Source organism: Triplophysa rosa, linkage group LG4 (assembly GCF_024868665.1).
Source record: "Triplophysa rosa linkage group LG4, Trosa_1v2, whole genome shotgun sequence".
Lineage (NCBI taxonomy): Eukaryota > Metazoa > Chordata > Actinopteri > Cypriniformes > Nemacheilidae > Triplophysa > Triplophysa rosa.
Window position 1 is genome coordinate 3,632,314 of NC_079893.1, and position 23,918 is coordinate 3,656,231.

The following is a 23,918-nucleotide window of genomic DNA, read 5'->3' on the forward strand; positions in this document are numbered from 1 at the left end:
ACTCAGCACTGCGCAGATTGACTGAGTTAAGTACCGCGACTGCTCTACACAGGGCAGTCGTGGCCTAATGGTTAGAGAGTCGGACTCGTGACCAGAAGGTTGCCGGTTGGATTCTCAGGGCCGGCGGGTAACAACTGAGGTGTCCTTGAGCAAGGCACCTTACCCCCACTTGCTCCCCGAGCACTGCAGTGATAGCTGCCCACAGTGATAGCTGCAGAGGTCACATTTCGGGTATGGGTCACCATATCTGACTAAAAGGTCACTTTCTTGTCATATTTAGATTCAATTTATTGTCATTGCACATGTACAAGGCAACGAATTGTGACCTCTGCATTTAACCCATCCAGAGAGTAGTGAACACACGCACAGCAAGTGGTGAACACACGTACCGCCGGAGCAGTGGGCAGCTATCACTGCAGCGCCCGGGGAGCAAGTAGGGGTAAGGTGCCTTGCTCAAGGGCACCTCAGTTGTTACCTGCCGGCCCTGGGAATCGAACCGGCAACCTTCTGGTCATGAGTCCAACTCTCTAACCATTAGGCCACTACTGCCCCCATGATATGCCGATCAATCTGCACAGCACCGCACCGCATAAAGAAAGCTTGTTCAGGTGTGTTTTATTTGGGTCGGGGCTAAACTCTGTAGGAAAGTGGATTTGAGCCAGATTTGAGTAACACTGCTATAAGACATTGTCAATTTTCTGTCAATACCTAAATGTTATAAAGCTGCTATGAAGTGATGTGGATTATAAACAAAAAATACACTTACCACATAATCCTTAAAGAAAGAGTCTGGATCTTCATTGAGGTAGAGAATAAGGACTTTCAGGATGCACTCTCTCTTGATGTTAATGTTGTCACACTACAGCAGCAAGGAAAGCAAGAATGATATTTTAGCCAAATGTGGAAAGCTGTACAATACCTTCTTTAAACAGATGTTCCATGCATTTGTACTAACAGAGTCTGTGATCATCATGGCATTTTTGATCTTCTGCCCTTTAACTCCTCCTCTGCTCTGTAAGATCTGCATCAGTTTGTCTGAAAAGCGGTCCAGCTCTGATAGGAATGTTGATTGCAGTGGCTTAGTAGTGATCCGCATAAACTCAGCATTCACCTTAAAAAAGATCAAACCCAGAAATTTGTTGTGGTTATTCCTGTTACTGCCATAAAAAGCCACTAACTAAAACATTTCATAGCACATTTACTTACTTCACTCTGCTGAAAAAGAGCAGGCCATTGATTCTTGAACTCCTCTATTATGGGCCTTTGCTCTACAATCTGCTGACGCCTGTAGGAGAACATTTGGTAACACTTTACAATAAGGTGCTATTAGTTAACATTAGTAAATGCATTAGCTANATGACGCTGAGGCAGAGTTAGAATCCATGTGCGGTAGTTTATTTGATGAGTAACATAAAACGAGTTGAGTAGACAGGCAAAGGGTCAATACCAAGATGACTGTTCGACGTACAACAAACATGAGGATAATCCAAAGGCAAAGTTGATTAAGCAGGCAGTGAGTCAAATCCAGAAATATCAGTCCAACCATGCAACCAAAACAAAGGGGTAATCCAGGTAATCAGAGAATAGATATCCAGGCAGAATCATACACAAAACAGGCAGAGAATACAGGGATACGCTTGGTAAGGCAGATATACTGGCAATACTTCGCAATGAGGTCCCATGTGGTCTCAGACTAAATAGTCACCAAACAGGAAGTGAATGCAGAGGCAGCAGAGGGGTGGAACGGGGTCAGTAGTCTGGTGACAGCTCCCTCTGCTGGCTGGGCGTTACAAATATAAGGTAATGTATTTGAACTGTTTGTAAATGACACTGTAGCAAATTACAGGAATAGGAAGAAGGAAACCAAATTTTTTAAATAAAATAAACAAACAACAAAACGAAAGTAAAGGGCCGACAGCTCCCTCACGGTCGACTGCCAGCCACACAAACACAATAAAACATAACATAAAATCCAGGCCTGGTTCTCTCTCGTCCTTCACTACTGTCGCTCCTCCTTTTATGCTTCCGGAGCTCCTCCGTGAGAGATGCGAGACCGGTGCAACGCGCAGCTGACACTCGTTATCACTCGCGCCACCGGCCTCGCACCGTTCCCTCACGACCCTCGTCCCGCTCTGCTTGTCACAGACACTTTACTGACTATGACATGGTGTGACTAGACTTTGCTTTGTTGAATTCTTCCATGGTAATTAAATCCACCATATACACACAGTCATATCTTATTACTCCTCCTATGCTATAAACGTTACATTATCTGTTTCAGCATGTTTTTAGGCAGGTTAACTCGTCTTGCATTATTCACTCAAAAAAACAATTCATTGGTTGAACTCAATTTAATTGAGGGCAGGATTTCCATCCAATACATATGTGTTGGTCCTACTCATAAAAAACAGACTAGTTCAATAAAATTTAATTGAGTTGGTCCAACTCAATTTTAATAAATACAGTTTAGATAAAACTTACAGACTTATACAATGAAATGTAATTGGGTTGACCCAACTTGATTTGATCAAATAAGAGTTAAAATGAAATGTTTATGTGTGATCTTTATGCTTGCCAAACTCAAATAAAACACTAGAAATGTAAAAAAAAATGTGTGAAAGTATTTTTTTATTGTTCCAATTTAGAGACAATTATTTAAACCAACTTTAGCTTAAACTTTCTGTAACAGCATAAAAATACACATTTTAAGAAATGTTTAAATGTATGTCTGGAAATTTGTAAAACAAGTAAATATTAAACTGTACAATCTTTTACAAAATAGCTGTGAAAGTACACATTGTAACAATTTTCAATTGCATGTCAGTAAATTAAAGTAAAGTTGAACAATTCATAAAACAGGTGTACAAGTTAAACTGTACAATGTATTAAAGTAGCTATGAAAGTGCACATTTTCAAAATGCATGCATGCTTGTTACACATGTTACATGTATTTACTATAGTATTTACCATAATTATGCGTAATTACATGTAACTAACCCTGAACCAAACCCTAATCCTAACCCTAACCCTATAGTAAGTACATGTAGTTAATTTCTATTACTCAGTACTTAAATGTATAATTACACTGTAACACTGGCACTGTAAAATAAAGTGTTCATAAAAGATAAGTTAAACTGTACACTTATTTAACCAAATAAGCTACATTATGTTACAGTCAGAACACATTTTAAAACATTTAAAACACCTCTGTAAATTTGCAGGTGACAAACATTAACAAACCTTACAACAGTCCTCAAATGTACATGTCGTTCAAACAGCTTAATTTTAAGCTGCTGGATCTTTGTGGTCATCTTATGTCCATCAAAGTTCATTAGGATTTTCTGGATAAACTCAAAGGTGTTCTTGAGGTTGTCAGGAAAGCTTAGGTCAAGGGCATAAATTAGACCGTTCAGCATGATGAATGCCAAAATCACACAGTCTAGGTTACTCATAACCTTGATGCCCTCGATCACAATTCCTACATCTCGTTTTGTAGAACCGTCTCCTCGGATTGTGTAAATCCCCATGACAGTGTTTGCAATGCCCTTTTCTGCATCCTCAATGGCTGAGGCCTAGACAAAACACAGAACATTACATGACAAGGTTAAGTTTGATACAACAGCTAACTCTAGTTTACATTAGGGCATCGCTTATTTGCTTAAAATATATTGTTTTTCTTTCGTATAAACACAGCGTTTTGTTTCAACGTTATGCAACACCACTTCATAAACTATAAGTGTAAAGAGAATTTTATAATGACATGACGACAAACACAGATGCAACATTTCCTTTAACAGCAGCATGTTCTATACATCATTACATGATTATGTCATTTCGACATCACCTTAAAATACGAATGTAATTTTGGGCATATTACAATTGAGGTGTTTATATGAAGCATTTTTATTTGAATTGGACTTTAAAAACTACCTACCTAAAAAGGAGCTACCTCACTCATTTCCCTTATAGGAGTAGTTCATCTGAGAAATGAAAATTCTGTCATCGTTTACTCACCTTCTTGTCATTTTAAACCTGTATGAATTTCTGTCTTCTGCAGAGCACAAAAGAAGATATTTTGAAGAATGGAACTGAATCAAAACTGTTTGTCGCCATTCACTTTGATTGCATGGACACAAAACCAATCCAAGTCAATGGGGACCCACGGTTTTCTGTTACCAACATTCTTCAAAATATCTTTTGTGTTCTGCAGAAGGTGAGTAAATGATGACAGAATTTTCATTTTGGGGTGAATTATCCCTTTAAACGGTAAGTTCACCCAAAATTCAAATGAAAAAAAAAAATCAGACGAACGCGTGTCTGGCTTCTGACTCACAACCCGGACATGCGTTCGTCTAATTGTTCTCGTGGTCGCACACGATACACTGACAAGAGAGCGGAGAATATACTGATTAAAGACATTATTTTGGTTTGTTTTTTCACACATAAAGCATTCTCGTCGCTTCAAAAAAATTTAATTGAACCACTATGAGCGGATGGACCAATTTAACGATGTCTTTAGTACTTTTCTGGACCTTGACAAAATCTATAACCGTTAAGTCTATGAGGAGGCCTGGAAATCTCTCGGATGTCACCGAAATATCTCAAAACATGTTTAACGTCATGTGGGTGGGTAAAAAAAAATCACACAAATTTGATTTTTGGGTGCACTTTTCCTTTAACTCAGCGCTGCGCAGATTGACTGGGTTAAGGCCTAATGGTTAGAGAGTCGGACTCGTGACCAGAAGGTTGCCGGTTGGATTCTCAGGGTCGGTGGGTAACAACTGAGGTGCCCTTGAACAAGGCACCTTACCCCCACTTGCTCCCCGGGCGCTGCAGTGCCAATTGCTCCGGGTGTACGTGTGTTCACCACTTGCTGTGCGTGTGCTCACTACTCACTCTCTGGATGGGTTAAATGCAGAGGTCACATTTCGGGTATGGGTCACCATATCTGACTAATAGGTCACTTTCACTTTATTGTCATATGCCGATCGATCTGCACAGCACAGCACCGCATAAAGAAAGCTTGTTCAGGTGTGTTTTATTTGGGTCGGGGCTAAACTCTGTAGGAAAGTGGATTTGAGCCAGATTTGAGTAACACTGCTGTAAGACATTGTCAATTTTCTGTCAATACCTAAATGTTATAAAGCTGCTATGAAGTGATGTGGATTATAAACAAAAAATACACTTACCACATAATCCTTAAAGAAAGAGTCTGGATCTTCATTGAGGTAGAGAATAAGGACTTTCAGGATGCACTCTCTCTTGATGTTAATGTTGTCACACTACAGCAGCAAGGAAAGCAAGAATGATATTTTAGCCAAATGTGGAAAGCTGTACAATACCTTCTTTAAACAGATGTTCCATGCATTTGTACTAACAGAGTCTGTGATCATCATGGCATTTTTGATCTTCTGCCCTTTAACTCCTCCTCTGCTCTGTAAGATCTGCATCAGTTTGTCTGAAAAGCGGTCCAGCTCTGATAGGAATGTTGATTGCAGTGGCTTAGTAGTGATCCGCATAAACTCAGCATTCACCTTAAAAAAGATCAAACCCAGAAATTTGTTGTGGTTATTCCTGTTACTGCCATAAAAAGCCACTAACTAAAACATTTCATAGCACATTTACTTACTTCACTCTGCTGAAAAAGAGCAGGCCATTGATTCTTGAACTCCTCTATCATGGGCCTTTGCTCTACAATCTGCTGACGCCTGTAGGAGAACGTTTTTTCCATTTTTGCTTTTATGACTACTTCATTGTCACGCTTTTTCACTTCTGTCAACAAAGCTATTCTCTCCTGCTCCAATCTTTCTGTGGATTCACCTTTTGGATGCAAAGGAATGTAATTGACCTCAGCCTTTTTTGGTTTCTTGATGTTGGCAGCAGGTTTGCCTTGTCCTTTGCGTTTATTCCGCAACGAATTTACACAGACTTCTGGATGCCCGAGCCTGCAAAGCTTTGTGCGATAATTTTGCATCTTGTACTTAAGTGACTGCTTCCATCCCCAAAATCCTGTCTTGGAACCCAGCTGCCCCAAACAAGGATGGGCCCTAGTTAAAGCTGCTGCTACCTCCTCACATTGGTAGTCTTTGGGATATTTTGTGTATTTTACCATTTCTTGGGCTAGTGCATTAAGAACGATTCCTTTCAGCTTTGGGCCAGGATTAAAGTATGTCCCGTTGGTCTCAAACGCTGCATTCTTAAAGCTTAGCTCAAACTCTGCCTCATAAAAGTAAACTTGGGGACCACAAAAACTTTGGGCCATGGGGACAAACCTGAAGGTGTTTCTGTAGATGTAGATGAGTGAGGAGCAGATGCATACTGTCTATCATCACAGGACGAGTCAATTGATGAGGTTTGTGGTTCTGAACAAGTGCTTGTCTCATCAAATGGATTCACTGGGTATAATGTGATGAAGGGTTCATCGATGTGGGGCTCCACAAGTGACGAGGCAGGCAAGTAAATTACCTTTAGCGTGCTTTTGTGTTCAATTTGAGAAACACAAGTTAAGTTCATGAACTCTTTGAAGTCAGTATCAAAGTATTGCAACCGGAAATCCTCTTTCACCTGAAAGCATTTCTTTATCAAAGCATGAAGTTCTTCCACAGTGCCTGGAATTCCAGACATCAGGGAAAGTTTCCTGGAGTCAGTCTCATCAACAAAGATAATCCGTACAGCAACACCAGGACCCTCCATAATGGAACACCTTTAATCTAATGGAAAAGAGAAAGAAGAGAACCAAAAAACATCAAATTTGTTTTTTCACTTTGAATTAAAATATGACAGACCTTGTAAAATCAAGGCTAAAATTCTCAGAATCTAATTACGAGATAAGAATCAATTGTATTTAGTATTTTTTTAAACAAAGTCATTCTACATAAATGGCTAAAATAATTACTGTTTACACACTCACATTTAATAAGATTTACCAAAAGAGAGCCGAAACCAGTTGAGATGGCCTTCAGACTAGGATTATACTAACCTTCAATAATGATGAATCTTCTCAAGGTCACCATACGTAAACCTCCAACCATGTATTCCACAAGGGGGTTTGGGTCTTTTAAATCACAAAGCTCAATCAAGTCAAGCTGATTAGTGGCTAAGACAGTCAACTCAAACCCTCTATAATGCTCCCTATACCAATCACATAAAGGTTTCACAAGGAAACACAATTTATCCTTAAGAATACATAGTTTAAGGATTTCGTTGAATTTAGGCAGTCCATCTACAGATCCATGCACTAAGCATGCCCTCACTGTAATGTATACCACTGCAAGACACATTTTTTGCCAGATGAACCTGTGTCACATTTGGGTATCTTTGATTGACTGTACACGCTACTTTCTCATTAAGGACATCAGCAGGCATAACTGAGACATCAGTGACCTCCAAGGATGACTTCTTGATACTCAAGGAGTGTGTGCTATAGGCTAACATGAACTGGTGTTTGATAGCTAATGAACGAGCTATATTTTTAAAACAATTAGTATGACGGGCGACCTGCTTGAAGAAGCTATGTTTAGCCTCAAATCTCATTGTCCACAGTCCAATAAGAGGCCCGAAGCAACGGATCATTTGTGGATAGTGCTCTAAATAGTGATGTTTCGGTTTTAGCGTGACATGAGGAAAGACTTCAAGATAGCGCTGTTTGTGTTCATAAATCTTGGCCTCAAGATATGCAATGGTCTCATCTGTGTGAACAGGGGCTACAACCAGTTTGACGATGTCTTTAAGATCTAAGATGACCTGCCAGGCTGGCTCATCTTCTGGCACCATTGGCCCAATGATGAAAGGAAGCAATTTTAGCAGGGTCCAATTTTCATGTGCATTGCCACCTATAGTTTTGCGGAGTGTGAAAGAGCGTGGTATCGGTTGTGGGCGATTCGTTTTGTCCCAACATTTGTATGGAAATGACCAGATCAATGCGTTGAGGATGTCAACAGTAAAATACTTTTTGGAGATCAACAAACTAATGCAATGTGCCAGTTCAACTGGATCAACACCCTCGAAGAGATCATGCACAATATCTGGAGGATAGCCAGTACAGACATCAAAATGTGAAAGGTGCTCAGTTAAAACACATTGTTTTTTGACACCACAGCAGACAGTTGCATTCTCCTGCGCTGTCTGTACATGAGCATCATGGATTTCTTTGGTTCTAAGTTGGAAAGCACCAGACCAGACATCCTTAGTCTGAAATTCTGACTTCTGAGCTGTACAAAATCTGCATATTGAACCTCCAGAAAAACTCTCAACAAATCCACCTACTGAGTGGGCTCCAAGGTTGTCCTCTATTACACACTGGACAGTTCCTTTAACAAACTGACCAAGCTGAGAAATAAAGAGACACCATGCTGTTCTAATACTTTTACGTCTTGCAAAAGGGGGTCCAAGACTTTTTTATAGCCATAGGTCTTGACATCATCAGATTTTCAAAGAACAGCTAGATAGATGGAGGATAAAGTTGAATGGGAACCTGGTGGCAAATTACCCAAAACCCAATACACACCACAGAGTTTGTGCTTCTTCCGAGATGTCCCAAGTGGGTTACATACCTCAAAATCGTCAACATAAAGATTTATGGCAATTCTTAAATCTCCTCCTAAAAAGAAACTGGTTTTGCTTCCAGTACTCACCATCTCTTATGGTTTTATAATACTGGGGACCAGTCAAATGATGATCTTCAGTTGTCTGAATGTCAAGATATTTATGGATTTCTTTATGACTGAGCAGATTTTGCAAAGACTGTAGAATAGGAATATACTGAAACGTCCTGTTTTTCTGTATTTCTAGGATGTACTCAACAGGCTCTATAACACCAAAATGAGATGTGAAGTACTGCCTACGTTTATATGCAGTAGCAAGAGGGCCCTCCTTAGAAATAGCTATGCCAAGTGGATTAGATGCACATAAAACTGAAGAAAACTCATCAACAATGGATTCCTTAAGTTGAATATTGTGACTTTGTAATAGATCAGAAACAACCGTTTTTGTAACAGGCACAGATTCGGTACTTAATAGATAGTGAAGTTCAGAAAGGACCTCATCAACAGCTGATTTTGGAACATGAACAATATTTTCCAACTTCAACAGAATGCAAGCAACTTTTTCTTCAATAGACTTGAGCTGGCCTACATCAACAGTAGCATCACAACTTAATGTTTCAAACGTATACTCTGTATCCCCAGAATTTACTGGTCCATCCACATAATGTTCTGACTGATGCAACGGACCATGTGAACTTATGACATTTGCTCTGAAGTCTTTTAATGAATGTGGATTGTGTCACGCTAGATTTGTTGCTATGCACTTCATCCGATCAAATGTTGCTAAAGGGGTCGACAAAGTAGCTAAATCTTGTAAAAGAGTTTATAACTTGCTTACACTGGCGGGACAAAATAATTCATGGGAAACACGGTGTCACTGAAAAGCTGCAGGGGGATTTGAGCGGAAACGCTGTATTTTATAATATAGTTGGTCCTGTGTTTGGACGAAAAGCGCCAAGCCGCTGCATTCACATATAACGTTAAGTTAAAGGGGCGTTTATCCCAAAATGACAGGGTAGACAGCAATTACAGGGACGCATGCAAAAAGCATAATATTATTATGAAAATAGAATATAAATTATACAAATTATTTGTTTATTTTGTGCAATGTTTCCACTTTTTACACTCACTGAAGTTAGCTTAGCAGTGTGAGGGACATGCCAAAATCACATACATCGAATCAAAGAAAATGGTATAAAATGAGAAAACACATTTTAAGAATCTTCTTATTGCAGTTGTATGTGTGTAAATATTAGGACATTTATAATAAAACCTCAAAATGTCATTATTTTACATTATGTTCACGATGGCTCAGTGTTTCTGATGAGGACACCAAAAGGCACTTTATAGTGATAATGATCCATCTGAATTAATGTCGTGTTGAGCGAGCCTGTGAATCACAGAATGTGTCTTGGGAATCAGAATGTAAACGTTGTTGTTGCGGGAATGTCTAAATCTTACCCGGATACAGCAATGCTATTTTCTGATTGGCTGTTCGGTAGCTATTTTTTTATTTGATTAGCAGGTGCATGGCAGGGCCTTCTGATCTCTATGGGGAACTTGATTCTTCTATTAGCGGCGCAACTTGGTGGGCGTTATCCTGGAAATTTCTCTGCGTGAGAAATACAAGGTGTGGCGTGTGAACGGGTTGAAATGCGTGTGTCTCACGCTCGATGCGTGAGACTTGAGAGCCCTGAATTTTTTATTAACCGTGTCACAGTGCAGCACTGAGACATACATACACGGTGTTATTGTGAATAAGTGTTGTGTTAATATTGTTTGCTACATGGAAATAACCACAGACACATGTTCTTTACATCAAGCATCATTTAATGGAAATACAATAACATAGATTTTATACACTTACCAGTTTTGTTAGGCAGAGCCAAACCTGTTTAATGTTCAACCTGGACTTTTATGCAAACACCGGCAGCCATCTTAGGTGTGACATCAGCAGGGTCACAACCATTATACCTGCCAATATTAATTGTTTGTTGTAAATTTTATATGTTGAATGGTAAGATGTTGTTGAGGTATGTATGTTATTTATCGTAGTAATATGCATGTTTATTTCAATTTTGGTTCACAACTATGTGTATTACGTATGGGTTTTACCTCCAACATGGTATGATCCTGAGGCGGAGCCTATGATATAAAATGGCTCCCAAATCACTATTAGGGATGTTGGAACCTGTTTAGAACAAAGAGTAAGGTCGGTTGGTTTAGAATGTTAGAGTAAGACTGGATATGTGCAAACAGATGCTGTTCAGACCTTTGTGGTTTAGCTGAATGAGCCTGTATATGGTTACATTTTATTTACTTCGTTATTTTGATACTTTGCTGTTGATTCATTCTTGGCTGGCTTTTTCATATTTGAAAGAGGAGGAACCATTAGAACTCTCTTCATCATACCTACAATCTCTTTTGTGTCACTTACTAACCCATTGCTCGGGACATCCTGTCAACAAACCGCATCTCCTCTTCAACAGTGCAATAAATGTATGTTTGTTTAAGGTTCTTTCAGCTGAAATCAGTCAGGCCTCACGTCTTGATTCAGTTGAGCAGGCCTCTCTTATCAGATGCACTTAAAAACCATTTAGCTTGAAGTCCAGAACCTCCAAAATCCAACTACACCCTTCCTAAAAGCGTAATATCCCGTCTTCTCCTTCAGAGTTTCAGAAGAGATCTCAACAAGGTCACCAGTTGTGCTTTGTGTTTTCCTCAAAATTCTACTTCAGATCTCATTTGGTTAAACAAAAGCACTTTTTGACATTGTAAGATGACTTTTTAGAAGGCCTTGTCCTGTGTCTCGTCACGTGACGACTGCATGTACTGTAGCTGTCAATCAAAGGTCAGGAAGATGAACGTGGACGCCATATTTGAACAGCCTCACCACTGCCTTTAGCCATTACAATGTTTCTTTACCATTTTTACTAGCATTTACAAAAGGTTTATCGATATCTCTGACATCAATCTAAAAGGTTATGATAAGAACCTTTGTTTTGACATTCTTTAATTTGTTTTATTGAATATAGTTTGATTTTATGTTGTTTATATATTTCTCTGTGTTTTTTAAGCCTTGTTTTTCAACTGTATGCCAAGGCAAATTCCTTCTACTTGGCAATAAACGGTTCTGATTCTGAAGAAAAGCATGTTTCTGTTCTGCCTGAAATGTCTGGATAAAGAGTTAAAAAAGAGTTTCGGACTGAAAAAGACAGCTTGTCAAGCAAAGAGAAAGAGTCTTTGATGGTCTGTGAGAACAACTGTTTCCTGGATTGTTTTTTGAATTAGAAAGCTAACAGATTCCTACAGACGCAAATGCAGAATAAATCCTTTATTGAGCTTAAATGCGGTGGATACGGCATTTGTTTACAATCCCTTACATTGTATACAACAAATTCACCAAAAGCTCAAGATCATTTATTAGATATTTTGTAAACAGATAATCGGTCAATCTGTGTTGTTGTTTTATCATGGTTGTGACCTCTGGAGTTCTTTATACTGCATAGTGTGAATAGATCTTACTCAATTGTTTCGGGGCTTCTGTAGGGTCGCACTTTTGTGCTTCATATCTTTTCTATTTCAGGTTCAGTTTGTTCATATAAAAATAACCTTGAACTCACCTTTTGTAGGAAAGGTTTTATTGATTATTTAGCATGTATATTGGTTCGTGTGCCGTGTTGATTCTAAAGCAATACGAAGGACATGAAGGAATCTGCTCTATACAGCATGTGTGTGTTATTTTACATATTGTTCAATAACACATTTTTTATGATTTTTTATTTAAAGAATATGCTTGTGGTTCACTGCTGTCTTAATGCACTTCTTTGTCAGCAAAAGGTCGTGTAAAGGAGTCGAGGTGTTAATAGCAGACTTGGGAGTGTTATTAGCTTCAACAAAGAGTGTTTTCATTATCAACGTAATGGATCTGTTTGCAAAGAACAAAGTTGCATTGTAAATATCAACTTCCTTTCTTTAACAATATGTTGTATTTACCAAATATACTTATTTTTTTAAAAATGATACAGAGTCTCTATAAAAAGGTGCTACATTGCACTAAAAGTGGTTCTTGGCTCGTGATCGGAGCGAAAGCACTTTTAAGTGCGATATAGAACCATATCTTGGTGCGATCAGTGGTTCTTCAGCGGTCCTTTGGGATATCTGAGGTGCTCTATAGAACCGCTGAAGAACCATACACTGGCTTAACAGGTTCTTTATACGGAAGCGGTGCTATATACAACCTCAGTCATCCCAAAGAACCACCGAAGAACCAAGATGTGATCCTCTATGATTACGAGCCAACAACCACTTTTAGTGCTATATACCACCATTTTTGTTTCGAGTGTGGTCATTATCAGCAATTCAAGTTTACTGGGTTGAATTGTAATTGTAATTTGCTTTCCACATTGCAGAGAAAATCACAGTTCCAGAACGTCAAAGTTTTCATAAGCTTTGTCAGTTTAGCTAAAATTCATTTTTCCAGCCATCTTCCACTTTGTCGTTGTTGTTTTGTGTCACAAACACAAACGGATGCAAATGAATGTAATGTTCAAACTGTATTGAAATGCAAAGTGATGTGGTTTTTGTGGCCGGGTTTCTGCTAGAGACAAAAGTGTGGATTACATGAGGGCCGTAAGACATTATTCACTGAGAAACAGATAGCAAATCTTTCAGAAATATACTGTATGGACACAAAATTTGCATTCGAAGATTTAACATGATGCTCATTTCTGCCCGTGTACAGAAGACATTTTAATTAAGAAACTACAAGTACTGCGTGTTGGATGTTAACTTATCAATTAGTTAAGAAAAAGTCATAAAAAGAAATAATGTGCAGAATTATTAACAAAGATTAAATTGTGATAAAGACAAAAGAAATACTCAAAAGTCAACAATGCAGATCAACGTCGGAGCCGATGATCGAGTGGTTTGTGCTCCGACATATGGAGCCGGTGCGTCCCGGGTGACCCGAGTTTGAATCCTGGCTCGTGGTTCTTTCCCCGACCCCACCCCCTCTCTCTCATCCACTTCGCTTCCTGTCCTCTCTAAAATAACTGTCTGTCCAATAAAGGCAATAACACAGAAGTTAATAGACCAGTCCTTCAGCATGATGTCAAAAGAATGACCTTCCTGTATGGATGAAGGTTAAGTACATAAAGGTAAATGACACCAAACTCCTCCCTAAATTTCCCAGAACACATCCTCATTAAACAGGTGAGATGGCAGGGTATAAATGTGTGAAGCTGAGTCAGACACACAGGTTCTGTCTCCACGAGGGGACCGAAGTGGACGCCTGATATCACCGGATTTGAGCCCACACAGAAAAAGGAAAATGGGGCTTGGGGTAAGTGAATTATAATTCATTCTCTTCTTCTTTTTTTTTACTTTTTTTTTTAATGTCGCTTTATTGGCATTGGGTAAGTTCAATGTACTTAATATGTTATATTCATTGTTTTATTTTTCTATTGTGTTTTTACAGACAGGGAATAAGTACACGCCGGCAGCGACCTCTGAGGATGGAGTCAAAAAACCTAAAAAAGGAAAGAAAAACAAGAAGGACATGGAGGAACTGAAGAAAGAAGTTGAGCTGGTATGGATTCAATATATTTGTAAATTAGGGGAAAATAATATGTATGAAATTCTGGCCAATTAGCTACAAATAAGTCTTGGAAAAAACTGAAAACAGAAAAAATGTCTGAAATGATTCATACACTTTTAGGTTGAAGGAAATAACATAAAGTAAAAACATAAAAAAGGTTTTGTCTTTCATAATAATTCGATTTAATTTCCATTGACCCTTCGTGACATTTGTTTATGAACATTAAAATATTGAATGTACTTTAGAACCACTGAAAATAGCTTAAAAACCAGGAATTCATAAAATATTTGAAAATTAAAAATTAGCTGTGAATACTGATATGACTTAAAAATGTACACTTTTTAACTAGTAAAAATTTTAAATAGTTAAATACATATTTTGTTATATTTGAAGAAAAAATGGATTTCTCTTCCTTTGTCTGTGGTGTTACAACAATGCATGTCATCCTTTTAAGAAAATCTGAGAATTTTATTAGGACCAGTTCAGTGTAAAGGTTAATGCAGGTGATGGTTGATCTAAAAGGTGCGTCATTCTTAATTATTATTCATAAAGAATTATTTCTTTAGCTAAATTTCTGACAATTTTATGTGAAGCACTAAGCATTTGTACTGATGCATCATCAGTAAAAAATGACATAATAATTAAAAAAATCAAAATGTGATTTAATATAGCTTGTTAAACTAATTACATTGCAAAGAATATTATTTTGTAAAATTAGATAAAATGTAAACATTTTACAAATGCTGTCTCTTGTTTGCCACTACGATGTAAGGATTATATTTTAGATTAAACTCAGTAGTTTGCACACCTGAATAATAATAGACAAACGATAATGATCATTTATTCTTAACGTTAATCAAATACAACAGAAAAATATTTAATTGACAGTCTGAGTGAAAGTGTTCTGTGTTAAAATATGTTACAGCAGACCGCACAACATATACAGTAATGTACATTTTATATGATTTAGAAACATGATGGTATTATTTTGGTCATTCGGCCCAAATTTTCTCATTTTAACTGTTCAGTCTGTACTGTACATTCCTTTTCTGAAGCAGACAAAATACAGTAAGATGTACAGTACAATTTTAAACTTCTGTATCTTCTGCAGGAGGACCACAAGTTAACCTTGGAAGAGCTTCACCGCAAGTACGGTACTGACCTGAGCAAAGTGAGTAGACATTTAGTCACACTTTAACTAGATTTTATTGTTTAAAATCAATGCATTTCTGTTTTCCGTTTAATAACGTCATTAACATAACCTGTGACAGGGTTTGTCCTCTCACCAAGCCAAGGAGATCTTAGCCCGTGATGGACCGAACACCCTGACTCCTCCCTTTACAACTCCAGAATGGGTGAAGTTCTGCAGACAGCTCTTTGGTGGATTTCAAACGCTGCTCTGGATCGGTGCATTTCTGTGCTTCTTTGCTTATACAATCCAGACTGCCTCATTGGACGAACCAGCAAATGACAATGTATGAAAATAATGATTTGTCTTCATATTTTATTATCAATCATACACTATGACTGTGTTTAAAAAATAAAAGCTTAGTATTTTTTTCTAAAATTCTTAATCAAGATACATTTATTGAGAAACTTTGTTTAGTATTGCTTTCTAAAAAAAGATCAAAATTGAGTGAGTTGATGATTAAAAAAGCAAAAATAACGGCTAATTGGGAAAATAAAAATAAAACTTGAATTAAGTTTATTGCCTTAAGTTGAACCTTGAATTAAGTATATTTTTGCTTGTTTTAACCATAAACAGCAAATTTTTATAATTGATTTTTTAGAAAGCAAGACTTAATATAATTTTACTTGTCAAGTAAATCTAAATTTAAGAATGAATTTGTAGACATTTGTACTGGAAACACATAATAAGACATTTTGCAATTTAATGCCAGACGTCTCTGATACTGTATAAACTGTAAATTATTTTACATAAAATAATCTTCTAACATACTTACATCATCTTCTGCAGCTGTATCTCGGACTCGTGCTTACTTTTGTTGTCACCGTCAACGGATGCTTCTCGTACTATCAAGAGGCCAAGAGCTCTAGAATCATGGAGTCTTTCAAGAACCTTGTCCCTCAGGTACGGAAATGTGCTTTCATTTTATATTATAAATAAAAGTCACATTACAACGTACAAAATACACTCATGTCCAATCATGCAGCAAGCCCTGGTCATACGTGATGGAGAGAAGAGAAGCATCAGTGCCGAGGAGGTGGTTGTAGGAGATTTGGTGGAGGTGAAAGGTGGAGACAGAATCCCAGCTGACCTCCGTGTCATCTCCGCACACGGATGCAAGGTAGCCCCTAAGCATTTTATCTCAAATGCAAAATTATTTTTACGGCTTTTTAATTTATGAAACATCCTCCTGTGTTTGTTTCCAGGTGGACAACTCTTCGCTCACGGGTGAATCTGAGCCCCAGAGTCGTACCCCTGACTTCTCCAGTGAAAACCCGCTAGAGACAAAAAACATTGCATTCTTTTCTACTAACTGTGTTGAAGGTAACAGGACCTCTTCTTAACACATCACAACTAAATCTATACGTTTCTTTAAGATATTAAAACGTGATAATATCCACAAGGTAATGCCAAGGGTGTCGTCATCAACACTGGTGACCGCACCGTCATGGGTCGTATCGCCACCCTTGCCTCCAGCCTGGAAGTTGGACAGACACCACTCTCAAAAGAAATCGAACACTTCATCCACATCATCACTGGTGTGGCTGTTTTCTTCGGTGTGACCTTCCTTATCCTCTCTGTCATTCTTGGTTACACCTGGTTGGAAGGCATCATTTTCCTTATTGGAATCATTGTCGCTAATGTACCCGAGGGTCTCCCCGCCACTGTAACTGTAAGTCTACCACTGTCAAACAATCTTGAGACTTAGTCTAGTGTGCCCGTGTCAAAAACCTAATCTTGTGTCTACTCGTGTAGGTGTGTCTAACCCTGACTGCCAAACGCATGGCAAAGAAGAACTGTCTGGTGAAGAATCTTGAAGCTGTGGAGACGCTTGGCTCAACAACCACCATCTGCTCGGATAAAACTGGAACTTTAACCCAGAACCGGATGACCGTAGCACACATGTGGTTCGACAACCAGATTCGTATAGCAGACACCACAGAGAACCAGACCGGAACCTCATTTGACAGAAGCTCTCCTACTTGGGTGGCCCTCGCACGTGTAGCCGGCCTCTGCAACCGCGCCGTCTTCCAATCTGACCAGAGCCATCTGCCGGTCCTTAAGGTGTGCTCTCAACATCTCAACTGAGGCATAAAAGATTTGCAACTCTTAGGACTGTTATTGTATGTGAATTTTTACACTCAAATTTCATTTGCAGCGAGAAACGGCTGGCGACGCCTCAGAGTCTGCTCTGTTGAAGTGTATTGAGCTTTGCTGTGGTCCCGTGAGTGAAATGAGAGAGAAGTACACGAATGTCGCCGAGATCCCTTTCAACTCCACCAACAAATACCAGGTAATGTTATATGCTGAGGTATTCTCTGGAGATTTGTTTGGATTTGAATGGTCTTTCTAACACCATCTGATCCGTCCTGCTCCAGCTCTCAATCCACAAGAATCCCAATTCCTCAGAATCTAAACACCTGCTGGTGATGAAAGGAGCCCCCGAGAGAGTTCTGGACCGATGCTCCACCATTTTAATTGAGGGAAAGGAACAACGCTTGGACGACGAAATGAAGGATGCTTTCCAAAATGCATATGTTGAGCTTGGAGGTCTTGGAGAAAGAGTGTTGGGTAAAGCCACCTTAATGACGTTTATCACATTCCAGGGAAACCGCGGAAGGATGTGTTTGGAATTTCTGTGTTCTCTTTCACAGGTTTCTGCCACTTTAGCCTTCCCGATGACCAGTTCCCAGAGGAGTTTCCATTCGACACTGACAACATGAACTTCCCCACTGAGAATATGTGTTTTGTTGGCCTCATGTCCATGATCGACCCGCCTCGTGCCGCCGTACCAGATGCCGTGGCCAAATGTCGGAGCGCAGGAATCAAGGTGTTGCGCTTGATCCAAGATCCACAACTAGAATCTGTTTAAATTATGCAAATCAAATAATGACTTTAAATCTTCTACAACAGGTTATCATGGTTACCGGTGACCATCCGATTACAGCTAAAGCTATCGCAAGGGGTGTCGGCATCATCTCCGAGGGCAACGAGACTGTGGATGACATTGCCGCTCGCCTTAAAATCCCAGTTGGAGAGGTTAATCCAAGGTATACTTGTGACGATTTCATGTGAATTTGTCCGATGTGAATTGTAAGAAACTTACAAGAGTTAGCAAACAAAGAAACAAAGAATCGCCACGCCTATATCTAATGTTACTGGGGTGAAAGCAGATCGCAATAAAACATACAAATAAGATCGTACAAATTATGCAAATTAGCCACCTCGTAAAATAGCTACGGATTGCCACGAGATTGTGTTGAAAAACTTGCCTTTGATGTTTGCTAATACAAAGTATTCCTTCAGAGATGCCAAAGCTTGTGTGGTCCACGGTGGAGATTTGAAGAATATGACCTCAGAACAGCTGGATGAAGTCCTCCAACACCATACAGAAATAGTGTTCGCTAGAACGTCTCCGCAACAAAAACTGATCATAGTGGAAGGTTGTCAGCGACAGGTACCATCCTCATTTAATCCTTCTCAGTTTTCTCAAGTCAGTATTAATGTTTAATCCTCTTTTTTGTCTTTATAAGGGTGCCATCGTGGCTGTAACAGGTGATGGTGTGAATGACTCTCCCGCTCTGAAGAAGGCTGATATCGGTGTGGCCATGGGTATCGCTGGATCTGACGTATCCAAACAGGCCGCTGACATGATTCTTCTGGACGACAACTTTGCCTCAATCGTCACTGGAGTCGAAGAAGGTACGAAATGTTGTTGAAAAGTTATTATGAAGATGAAACATTGATACTTATTCTACGATGTGTGTTTCTCACATCAGGCCGTTTGATCTTCGACAACTTGAAGAAGTCCATTGCCTACACCTTGACCAGTAAGATCCCCGAGATGTCACCCTTCCTGTTTTACGTCCTTGTGGGTATTCCTCTACCTTTGGGCACAGTCACCATTCTGTGTATTGACCTGGGCACTGACATGGTAAGGAAAAGATCACGTTTTTGACACAGCGATGTAAAAAACTGAAAATTGTATTGCGTTTATTTATTTTCAATGTTACCACAGGTTCCTGCCATCTCACTGGCCTACGAAACTGCTGAAAGTGACATCATGAAAAGACAACCCAGAGATGCTAAAACAGACAGGCTGGTGAACGAGAGACTGATCAGCATGAGCTACGGTCAGATCGGTAAGTGTTTGCATCCATTCTGCACAGATCAAACACAACACAACAGAAAAAAACTTAACTTCAAGGAAACTGATTGGCATGAATCCTTAATTATTGCTTTTTTCTAATAATCCCGTTTATTGTCATCCTACTCGACTTCAGGCATGATTCAAGCTGTTGGAGGATTCTTTACCTACTTTGTAATTCTTGCTGAGAACGGATTTATGCCATGGGATCTGGTAGGAATTCGAATGGGTTGGGAAGACAGATATGTCAGTGACCTTGAAGACAGCTACGGCCAACAGTGGGTGAGTGTCAAAAATGTGAAACATGTTGTACTCCAAAAAATGCTGGACAACCCAACATTGGTCATTTAAAACCAACAACTGGGTTTGTTATATTTTACACAACTTAGCATTTGTTTTAGGGTGTAGATATATCGATCTTTTGAATTTTGCTTTTCGTTTATCTTTGTGTGCTGTAGACATATGAACGCAGAAAGATCGTGGAGTACACCTGCCACACAGCGTTCTTCACCAGCATAGTGATCGTGCAGTGGACTACCTTACTCGTCTGTAAAACCAGAAGACTTTCCATCTTCAAGCAGGGAATGAAGTATGTAAAAAAAGGACCTGGCTTGATAGTCATAATATTTGTCTGATATTAATCAGATGTTTGTTCAGTTCCAGTTCATGGATTCTCATATCTATAAAACCCCTCCAATGTGTCTGATATTAAACATTATTTGTATATTTTTCCTTTTGTAGAAACAAAGTCCTTATCTTTGGTCTGTTTGAAGAAACAGCCCTGGCAGCGTTCCTGTCCTACTGCCCAGGCATGGACATTGCCGTCAAAATGTATCCCATGAAGTAGGTTGACATATTACATTAACTATAAAGATTTTTTGTGATTATCATATATCTATCTGTATAAAGGGTGAGCCCATACCAACGGTCACGGAAAAGCCAATCAGAAGCCTTGGACGGTGGTACACCGCAGACCTTAAAGATGCCGAACAGGTGGAACAACTCAGGCAAGAGACAGCCAGTGGACTCAAGAAAATCAATAATACAGCTCTTCCTGGGAAGCTGAAACTCTGGTGCTTCCAATTTGGCTTGTTGCCACACCCGATCTGGCCAATTTTAATGTATGAGCTCACGGTGTCTCATGCCAATAACCTGGAGAAATTGATGAGTACATAAGTGAGGAAATGGCTAGGGCTACCAAGATGCCTTAGCAACATAGGGCTGTATGGGAATGGAGCTCTCTCTCTTCCCATTTCAAGCCTTGTGGAGGACTATAAATGCACCAAAACAAGGTTAGAGATGACGCTCAATGAATCCTGTGATCCCTGTGTAAGAGATGCTGCTCCAACAGTAGCGACAGGAAGGAAATGGAACCCAACAACAGTGGTAGGAGATGCAAAGGCAGCCCTCAGACATAAGGACATCGTGGGACAAGTTCAACATAGCAGAGGGGGACTTGGTTTGGCATCAACCACACCCACGTGGTGAAAAGCGACACTAAAGGAACAGCATCACCTGGTAGTGGAGGAGGTTCGACGTCAAGAGGAAGCAAGTAGATGCGCCAGAGCGGTCTCTCAAGCCCAGCAAGGCCGTTGGATGAGGTGGGAAGGCATTGGACAGCGCAAAATCACTTGGAGTGAGCTGTTGAGTATGGAAACATACAGGCTACGTTTTATCATAAGAGATACATATGATGTGCTGCCCTCACCAACAAATCTGCATGTTTGGTGTGGACAAGATCCAGCCTTCCACCTATTTGCAGCTCCAGCAAACCTTAAACATATTCTTGTGGGTTGTAAGAAGAGCTTGACACAGGGGAGATACACAAGGCGCCACAATCAAGTACTGTGATTTCGGGCAGTCGTGGCCTAATGGATAGAGAGTCGGACTCGTGACCAGAAGGTTGCCGGCGGGTAACAACTGAGGTGCCTTTTCCTTACCCCCACTTGCTACCCGGGCGCTGCAGTGATAGCTGCCCACTGCTCCGGGTGTACGTGTGTTCACGACTTGCTGTGCGTGTGTTCACTACTGTCTAGATGGGTTAAATGCAGAGGTCACATTTCGGGTATGGGTCACCATACCTGACAAATAGGTCACTTTCACTTCACTTTCAGTGCTTGGCTGCAGCAGTAGAGACCAAGAGAGTGGCAGCAAACGCCATCCCCCAAAACGCCAAGACTAACTCTCTAAAAAGGCAACCCTTTATTCGGGAGGGGCAGAAACCCCGGACCAAGCCCTTAACCCCAGATTCATGTCTGCTGAGTGTAGCCAGGGATTGGGAAATGCGAGTTGATTTAAACCACAGACTTACTTTCCCCTTGGAAATCGCAGCGACCAATCTGCGGCCGGACATGGTTCTGTTGTCCAACTCCAGTAGGACAGTCCTCATAGTTGAGTTGACTGTACCTTGGGAAGAGGCCATACACGAAGCATTTGACAGAAAGAATCTCTGGTATGCCAACTTGGCAGCGGAGGCTGAAGATCGGGGATGGACAGCGAAAGTGTTCCCGGTGGAAGTGGGCTGCAGGGGCCTTGTTTCCAATTCCACTACAAGGCTGCTTAAGAAAGCGGGGATCAGAGGACAGGCCCAACGGACGGTAGTCAAAGAACTTGCCACTGTTGCTGAGAGAAGCAACCACTGGCTGTGGTTGAAACGGAAGGAAGCAATATGGGATGCCAAGTGACCACGTAATGAATGGTGTTGTATGTTGTATTGTTATGCCATATGGGACCAGGGGCACTGAGCATGCATTAACGGTGCCAGTGGGGCTAGAACAGCCTTAGCCAACAGGTTGGCACGTATGATTGCGTTGATTTTGGTAATGTGTTGTAATGGCATGCCATACGGGACCGGGGGCACTGAGCGCGCATTTACGGTGTGGGTAGTCGTGGCCTAATGGTTAGAGAGTCGGACTTGTGACCAGAAGGTTGCCGGTCCGATTCTCAGGGCCGGCAGGTAACGACTGAGGTGCCTTTGAGCTGCAGTGATAGCTGCCCACTGCTTCTGGTGTACATGTGTTCACGACTTGCAGTGCGTGAGTTCACTACTCACTGGATGGGTTAAATGCAGAGGTCACCATAGCTGACAAATAGGTCACTCTCAGAAGACAGGTCCAGCGGAGGATAATCAAGAACTGGCCAGTGGTGCAGAAAGAAGCCAATGGCTGTAGTTTAGGCGGATGGACACAGCATGGGATGCCAGGTGACCTTGTAACAATGCGACACACACCCAGGTCTGATCAACCTGCGGTGGCCCTCCCTTGGCTGAGGGTGTCTTGTGATAAAGGGCCGAAACACCCAATGAGGCTGAGGTGCACAACTGACGATGTGTTGAATTGATAGGAACCATACAAAGGGCATTATCAGCAGCACCTCACCAAAAGGCATCTTTCACTCAGGATAATGTGATGAAATTGAGTGACACACAACTCATGAGATGTCTCTCTGATAATGGCAAGGAAAGGTAAGTATGCTATTTATTTCTATAATCAATTATCCCCAAACACAGAGGATGCCTACCCGACGAACCAATGAAACCTCAGATCTCCTTTCCTCTATTCATATTCTTGACTGCTTCCAATTCAACTGTGCTGAAATAGTGGAATTACAACACCTAGTCCTATTAAGCGAATCTAGCTTATCATATTTTTTCTCTTTTATTTAGACCAATGTGGTGGTGCTGTGCTTTGCCATATTCACTGCTCATCTTCATCTATGATGAAGTCAGAAAATACATCCTCAGACGAAACCCAGGAGGTAAAAATAATGCTTTCATTACATACCTGTATCTGTTTCTAAAGAGAAAATCTGTACAATGAGAACTGACTGTTTATAAGATTAATCAAATGCAAAATGTTGTTCTTATTTGTTCTTTATTCCTTTGAGAGACTAGGGTTGAAATAATTCTAATATCTGTGTTATATTGTTTCAGGCTGGGTGGAACTAGAAACATACTACTAAGAGCAGAAGACCATCTCCAAGCCTATGAAACATGTTTGTTGTGATGTGTTCAAAATGATAAAGAATCTGGCAATTTTCTGTCAATAAAATGTAAAACTATATAAAGCCAAATGTGTTGATTTTGTGTTTGTGTGATGCTGCGTGAGTTTAAAGAGATTCACTTGTCATAAAAGACAGTAGTAGGTGATTACCTCTGAGCGGTAAGACAAGCTTGTCTCCCCTCAAGATGCATAGTATTGTTCAAATCTATTAATCTTAAAGACCTGAAAATTGTGCCAACATTTAAATATCGCCCACGTATTCACTTCACTAGAATTCATGGGTGTTATTTTGGTGTTAAGTGGATTTTTATTCCTTTATAACATCATCCTGTGAAAACGTTTAGATTTAGACTTTCTCTGTACTTGTACAGACCCAACATTAAACAACATAAAAGAAATGCAGAATGGAAAAAAATAAGTAGAATGCAGAGGGCGGTCA

General features: G+C 40.0%; 2 protein-coding genes and 1 long non-coding RNA gene across 4 annotated transcripts; 1 reads left to right on the forward strand and 2 right to left on the reverse strand.

Moving 5' to 3' along the window:
- Positions 1–766: 766 nt before the first annotated feature.
- LOC130552483 (uncharacterized) lies at positions 767–1,279 on the reverse strand. The gene is made up of 3 exons (XR_008962745.1): positions 1,207–1,279; positions 956–1,111; positions 767–859 (listed from the first exon to the last, which is right to left on the reverse strand). It is a non-coding gene; the product is annotated as an uncharacterized LOC130552483 (long non-coding RNA).
- A 1,392-nt stretch (positions 1,280–2,671) lies between these two features.
- LOC130552509 (uncharacterized) lies at positions 2,672–8,774 on the reverse strand. Its single transcript, XM_057330843.1, has 6 exons — positions 6,980–8,774; positions 5,630–6,710; positions 5,379–5,534; positions 5,190–5,282; positions 3,264–3,572; positions 2,672–2,680 (listed from the first exon to the last, which is right to left on the reverse strand). The coding sequence occupies exons 2-6, from the start codon at positions 6,260–6,262 to the stop codon at positions 2,672–2,674; spliced, it is 1,200 nt and encodes a 399-aa protein (XP_057186826.1). The 5' UTR covers positions 6,263–6,710; positions 6,980–8,774.
- Positions 8,775–13,878: 5,104 nt separating this feature from the next.
- LOC130552588 (sodium/potassium-transporting ATPase subunit alpha-1-like) lies at positions 13,879–23,507 on the forward strand. Of its 2 annotated transcripts, XM_057330948.1 has the most exons (21): positions 14,008–14,133; positions 15,254–15,313; positions 15,414–15,617; positions 16,121–16,234; positions 16,317–16,451; positions 16,537–16,654; positions 16,735–17,003; positions 17,087–17,395; positions 17,490–17,624; positions 17,710–17,902; positions 17,986–18,161; positions 18,245–18,381; positions 18,638–18,788; positions 18,865–19,033; positions 19,111–19,265; positions 19,350–19,473; positions 19,615–19,760; positions 19,937–20,067; positions 20,220–20,321; positions 23,143–23,234; positions 23,410–23,507. In XM_057330948.1, exons 1-21 carry the CDS (start codon positions 14,104–14,106, stop codon positions 23,436–23,438), a joined length of 2,979 nt encoding a protein of 992 aa, XP_057186931.1. In that variant the 5' UTR covers positions 14,008–14,103; the 3' UTR covers positions 23,439–23,507. The 2 variants fall into 2 exon arrangements, with proteins under 2 accessions (XP_057186932.1, XP_057186931.1); XM_057330949.1 differs by lacking the exons at positions 23,143–23,234; positions 23,410–23,507 and having other exon boundaries at positions 13,879–14,133; positions 20,220–20,325.
- The last annotated feature ends 411 nt before the right edge of the window (positions 23,508–23,918 follow it).